Below are 6,705 nucleotides of genomic sequence, written 5' to 3'. Positions count from 1 at the left end.
TGGGTTTTCCTGCCTGCAGCAATAAATTTGAGCACAAATCCATTCTACTCCCACAGGCAGCTGCGTGCTCCTCGGCACAGATGAGGATGGATAAGAGGTCTCGGAGCAATTCCAGGGAGTCTCATAAGAGACACAGAGACTCGCCAGGTACACAGAGCAAACGGGAGAAGAGGGAGAGCAGCAGAGAAGCCGGCAAAAGAAGGGGCGACACAAAGCAGGAGAAAGCAAAGGAGATCAAGAGCACCACAGGGACCGACGGTAGGGTGCACACATCCACAGTGGTGGATGTAGATGATGTGATATCTGATGAAGAGATGGAGGCGATGGCGTTGCTGGACAGCGAGCAGCCAGAGGAAGGTATGGCTTACAGAAGGGAAGGGGCTGGAAAGCTATGGGTTCATTGACCCTGTGTGGTCACAGTGTGACTCTGCTCTCTGCATGGTGAGTGTCCCCAGCCCCACCTTGCACAGACACGTAGTTATCTTCAGGATAGGATATGGGAGAATTCAGCCAGCCTCCCAGCCAGCTTCTGCAGTCAGTCCTGGCTGATCAGCACAGCCTAGCAAAGGAATGAACTTCACTATGAGCAGTTACATCCCCAGCATCCTTCATGCATCAGCTCACTGCTCCCCTGTTCTGTTCATACTCTGTTGCGTTTCTCCCTTGCCCTTCTTTAGGTAGATGGAGTTTTTTTTTTTGTGAGATGGCTAGGCCTCTTTGGACCCAGCATCACCACAGATGCTCTATTACAGGATGTGTATTACAGGAGCCCGTGTCACTTGTTCTGCTGCCCTGGAGTGACACAGAGCTTCAGACTTGCTCCTGTCTCTCTGGGAACTGATTTTTCACAGCTGCCTCTTCCTGCTTGGAGTAGAAGAGTCCCAGCTAGTTAGCAGTGCTGTGAAGGTAGAGTCATCACACAGTTTTTCGGGATCTGAACCTCCTCAGAACCTGTTGACTCTGCAGAAAGCTCCAAAAGCAAAGGGGAAGGGATGGAAGGGCTCGAAGGGATTCAAAACAGGAGGGATGCAGAGATGCCCACTTCACTGCTAGAAGACATAGTCCCTACTCTGGGCTTGGTCCCGCTTCATTAGGCAGCTGGGATGCCACCAAAATTCTATTCCAAAAGGACCTGAGATACTCTGATAGGGAAGGGCAGTTCAGGCTGTGCATGTTGAAAGCTACGTCTTATTTTAAATCTTTCTCTTGGCCATTAACTTATCTCTACAGATAAGCATTTGGGATTCCATCTCAGCCAGCAAGCTGCCCATTCCAAGCCTTTCAATGCAACTTGGTAGCCACAGGTCTTCAAGCTAAAGGCTACTCTTTAGTCAAGGTGCTATGGAGAAGCATGGCCCAATTTCTGACAGTAAAGCAGAGACAAAATCTGTCAGTCCATGGTAGCAGCTCCTGTGTTCATTAACACAGCTCCAGAGAGAGACAAACAATTCACAGACATCCGGTTTAGGCAAACGACAACACTGAAGCTGATCTGTGCAGGCGTTTGTCGGGCCATCAGTATTTTGGGAGCAGTCATCTCCTAACACAGTCATGTTGGATTTCTCTCCAGGTGTAAAGTCTCCAGGTCTAGGTGTCTGTGAGTGGCTTCTGACCATCTTATCTTTCATGTTCGTCATAATGACCTTCCCCATTTCTGTCTGGTTCTGCATGAAGGTAAGAATAGTCATGGGGCCTCTCTAGGTTTGGGCTTCAGTGTCTGATGTGGATGTAACTCACTGATTTAGCGTCTGTCAGACATGAGCATAAAGTTGGTGTAAGGCTCTATTTACACTTCTTCAACTCTTAGTTAATTTTTACTTATCCTTTATCATATGTTACTGCAGCAGAGGGCTGCACAGGGATCCAGCCCCTACCTGTCAAGTACTCCTGCTTCAATATCAGCAGGCAAGGGCTTAGGTTTCTCTTTTTTTAAAACAAACTGCAAGTCTGTTCACTTTCAAACATAACCTTCAGACTACCCAGCCCAGAGATGTCTGCATTGCAGCAGCAAGGTAAATAAGTTTTGAATCAGAAATTTTGAAATAATAAATTTTGAAATTTTGTGTATTAGAAGGGCGGTGGTCAGTAGGTCAGAGAGGTTCTCCTCCCCCTCTACTCTGCCCTGGTGAGACCACATCTGGAATATTGTGTCCAGTTGTGGCCCCTCAGTTCCAGAAGGACAGGGAACTGCTGGAGAGAGTCCAGCGCAGGGCAACAAAGATGATGAAGGGAGTGGAGCATCTCCTGTGTGAGGAAAGGCTGAGGGAGCTGGGGCTCTTTAGCTTGGAGGAGACTGAGGGGTGACCTCATTAATGTTTATAGATATATAAAGGGTGAGTGTCATGAGTATGGACACAGGCTCTTCTCAGTGACAACCAATGGTAGGACAAGGGGTAACGGGTTCAAATTGGAACACAAGAGGTTCCACTTAAATTTGAGAAGAAACTTCTTCTCAGTGAGGGTGACAGAGCCTGGCCCAGGCTGCCCAGGGGGGTTGTGGAATCTCCTTCTCTGCAGACATTCCAACCTGCCTGGACATGTTCCTGTATAACCTCATCTGGGTGTTCCTGCTCCGGCGGGGGGTTTGGACTGGATGAACTTTTGAGGTCCCTTCCAGTCCCCAACATTCTGTGATTCTGTGATTTTAAGAGAGATTGATCTCTCAGTTAATAGCTGACTTTCTAGCATGGCTACAAGTAGGCATATTTTGATTCCCACTCCTCAGGAAATTTTGCATGCATCTTGTACTCAATTAAAGGATCAGTATTATGGCTCAGAGCTTACACGTGTGAGCACATGCACACCTGGTTCCCTTGGAGGCCAACAACCAACAAGTAAAATTTTAGCTTGGAGTGTTTGTTTGGCCAGGCTATAAGAAGCAGAATGCTGGCCTCATCCTGGGAAACCCTGGGCAGTTCTAACACAGGCTGCTCTCACCACATCTCAGGCTGTCAGAAAGCTGCTCTGACACTGCTCACACACAAGCCAGCGAGCACTTTTGGGCCAGGTTCTCTGTCGGGGTAGAGGGACCCAGTGACAGGTGACTCCACCAGCTCACAACTACCGAAATCCTTCCTTTGCAGGGCTTTCCCGGAACAGACATCCTCCCATTTCCCCAGTCCTACATCTTCCTCTCCAGCCTAACTTTTGTTTCCCTCTGCAGGTAGTGCGGGAATATGAGAGAGCCATCGTTTTCAGACTTGGGCGTCTTCTCCCTGGCAGAGCTAGAGGGCCTGGTAAAGTGTTTACTGAGCCCCCCCAGCCATGTGTCTCCTCTTCATGCTCTACCAAAACACACTTGCTGGTGCCCTTCAAGCAGACACAGCCAGACAGCAGATGGGATGTCTTTGCTCCCTTCCTTTTAGGGCCAGTAGCTTTTAATGGCTTTTCCCATGACAGAAATGGCCTCAGAATTTGTGCCTGTGTATTGCTCTTCCTTTGTAGTTCTGTATGCCAAACCCTCCCCTGTTCCCCAGAGCAAGAGGCACTTTCTTTGGTTCTGATGATCACCAGCTGCCTTTCTCTTCTTCCCACAGGCCTTTTCTTTTTCCTTCCCTGTCTGGACACATACCACAAGGTAGACCTTCGCCTCAAAACCCTAGAGATCCCGTTCCATCAGGTATGGCTGACACTTCCTACATTAATTTTTGGGTCTCTTTATCATTACTTCTCCCTGTGACTGGTCACGGACTCAATGACAGCCCTGATTTTGCCTTGATGTTAAGCAAGTAGCTTATGCTTACAGTAGTGATTCTGGTTCCAGGTCACAAAAGACCAATTCATTAGCCATAAGATATTGTTTAGCATTGCTGGCTCTCAGGATTTTGCTACAGATCTTACCTCAGAGCTGCAAAACCAGCTGCATCTTCCCTAATGTCTTCTGCTTAGGTGGTGACCAAAGACATGGTTACCTTGGAGATAGATGCTGTCTGCTACTACCGTTTGGAGAATGCCTCTCTTCTCCTCACCACTCTGACCAGCATCTCCAGCGCCATTCAGCTGCTGGTGCAGACCACCACAAAGCGCCTCCTGGCACATCGAGCCTTCTCTGAACTTCTCTTGGAGAGGAAGAGCATCAGCCAGGAGATAAAGGTGCTTCCACCAGGGGGAGACAGCAGAGCAAGGGGTGAACTGAGGCTCTACAAAGAAGCCCAAGTGATCAGTCCCTCAAAATCACAGACACTGGTTTGCAGAAGGGTACAATAACTTGTGTGTCCTTCACAGAAAAATGAGAGATTTATCCCCTGGGGTTATTTTTGGCTTGCATCACTTTAGGGGAAGGATATACGGTGTGGGCCACACAGGTGACCATGGTGAATAGCAGAGAGTATGGTGTGTGGGGCATGAAGGAACCACTTCATCAGTGCTTGGTGATACCCCAGCTTTAGTATTTACCCCAGAGATGAGATTCTCGTAAGAAATTTATTCTGCAGCCTGAATGAGCTGCCACAGACCCAGTATACACGGGATCTCCAGCAGCAGGTCTTCGTGGCCGTGACACACGTACACGATGATACCAGTCAGGAACTGAATGTTTCCTATGAAATAGAAATGTTTCCACACTTGAACCAGTATGGACTGGTTAAATCATGCTAAACCCATGGAACAAACACAAATCAGAAGCAGAGTGAGGGAAGTAATTTTATTTCTGAGGGGCTTCACACACTAGCACACAAAAACTAATAAATCTTCCTTACTGCCTTGAATTGATGTCCTTGTGCTGTCTCACAGCTTGTAAGGGGCATAGGGCAGGGCTGGTGTTCTCCCCATGCTGTAAACAAATTGTCTTCTTCACAGGTGGCTTTGGATGCGGTCACGGGCTGCTGGGGGATCAAAGTGGAGAGAACAGAAATGTAGGTGGGACATGCTGGTAGAGGGGACTTATCCTGTTCTTTGCAAGTACCTGTCCTGCTCACTGCTGCCTGCTTTGCCTCTGGCTCTCTCCTTCTAGCTATTCTGCAGAAGGCAAAGCCTTTGCCTTCCTGTTTTCCCTACCCTTTTCAGCCTCTGCATCATGTAAAACTTCCATGTATGTTTCCACCCACTTCTGGTAGCCCAAGAGTTGCAGCAGGCACCAAACACCGTGTCCTCCTCCAGATCAAAGGCTCCAGAGTCTTGGCACTGGTTGGGATGGGCTCATCACTCAGAAGCCCATGCAGAAGGGTGGGATATGCTCATCACATAGAGGGCCATAAAGGAGAGAGCCAAGTGGTAATTGAGTAAATCTATGAACAGAAGGAAATCTCTGTGCCTGTCTTAAGAGCAGTCTCCCAGGGGATTCAAGCCTCAGAGAGAAGCTGTCACTTTGCTGCCTAGTGATCATGCAAGCCTGGTCTTTAGAAAACCAGGCTGGAAAAGAAGGATGGGAGTGGAGGTAGAAGGCTAAAGTGAAACACACAAAGAGGGATAGCCAGAGAACAAAAAACACAAGTGATCTGCTCTGCAGAGACTGACTGATAAGCCCATTCCAAGCCTCAGACTGACCACCCAGTGCCACCAGAAGATTCTAGAGCCCAGCTAATCCCTGTCCCTTCCTTTTTACTGCAGCAACAATGTGCAGCTGCCTGCTGAAGTCCGGCAGTCCCTGGCCGTGGAAGCAGAGGCCCAGAGACAAGCCAAAGTGCAGGTATGCCAACCCTGAATACCCCTGTACTCCTTCCAAAGCGTCCCTTCTTCCTTTCCCACCCCTGCTTTGAGGTCCCTGGGAAATGCTACACAAGGGTACAGCTCTGGGAAGACACATCTCCTTTAATTTATGTCCAAGAGCTGTGTCTAGCAAGGGAACCTGCAGCAGCAGTCTGAGCCAGCCCACTGGAGTGTCAGGTCTGGTACCTGGCCTACAGGTAGGACAGAAGGACACAGAAGTCTGGGGTTATCCCCAGGCCCACAGTGATCTCCATGGGTAATGGTGGTGTCCAGCACTCCTGCCACAAGCTTAGCCTGGAGGCTGCTCTCTCCCATGATCTTCAGACAGCAAGAATATTATAATCGGACTGGCTCTGGGAATTTCATGGTGGCAACCTCCATTTGTAATGAAGAGTTCACGCCTCCTTGCTCCCAGCCTCACAGAAACCTTCTTTGTTCTTTGGTAGGTGATCGCTGCCGAGGGGGAAAAGGCAGCATCCGAGTCCCTGCGGATGGCAGCCGAGATCCTGTCCAGTGCCCCTGCTGCTGCTCAGCTCCGTTACCTCCACGCTCTGCACTCCCTCACTGCAGAGAAACCTGCTGCTTTCATCTTGCCCTTGCCTCTGGATGCCATGAACCTGGTCTCTTCAGCTACTCACAGTCCTCCGGCCGTGAGCAGCCTCCTCACAGACACCACAAAGCAACCAGAAAGCCCGAAAGACAAGAAGGACTCACCCATGCTCTAAGAGCTGTCCCAGAAATAGTTGCCACGTTTCCCCTGGTCAGTCCTGCTCAGAGAGGAGCAAGAAGGGAGCCCACCAGCAGGTCCTGGAGCAGAAGAGAAAGCAGTCGAGGCCTGTAATATAAAGTGAATTGTACCTTGAAGTCGACTCCTGCTTGTTTTGGAAAGGGAAAAATACGGAGCACAAGGAGCAGGGGTGGGATGAGTGTGAGCAGGGGGTTGAGGGAAGAAAGATGTCGTCCCTTCACAGACACCCTGACACCCTAAGGGCTGGCCTTGGGGACTGCTCCATGCTGCCCCATCACCTCAGCAGGAAGGACAGACTAGCCCCTGTGTGC

At 49.6% G+C, this 6,705-nt stretch overlaps 1 protein-coding gene across 1 annotated transcript; it reads left to right on the top strand.

The window, feature by feature from the left end:
* Positions 1-31: 31 nt before the first annotated feature.
* On the top strand, positions 32-6,510 carry NPHS2 (NPHS2 stomatin family member, podocin). Its single transcript, XM_005501093.3, has 8 exons — positions 32-357; positions 1,571-1,674; positions 3,164-3,236; positions 3,537-3,619; positions 3,889-4,092; positions 4,798-4,853; positions 5,548-5,626; positions 6,093-6,510. The coding sequence occupies exons 1-8, from the start codon at positions 81-83 to the stop codon at positions 6,369-6,371; spliced, it is 1,155 nt and encodes a 384-aa protein (XP_005501150.2). The 5' UTR covers positions 32-80; the 3' UTR covers positions 6,372-6,510.
* Positions 6,511-6,705: the final 195 nt, after the last annotated feature.

The sequence above is a fragment of the Columba livia genome, chromosome 8 (genome assembly GCF_036013475.1).
Source record: "Columba livia isolate bColLiv1 breed racing homer chromosome 8, bColLiv1.pat.W.v2, whole genome shotgun sequence".
Lineage (NCBI taxonomy): Eukaryota > Metazoa > Chordata > Aves > Columbiformes > Columbidae > Columba > Columba livia.
This window is presented reverse-complemented; position numbering and strand designations above follow the sequence as displayed.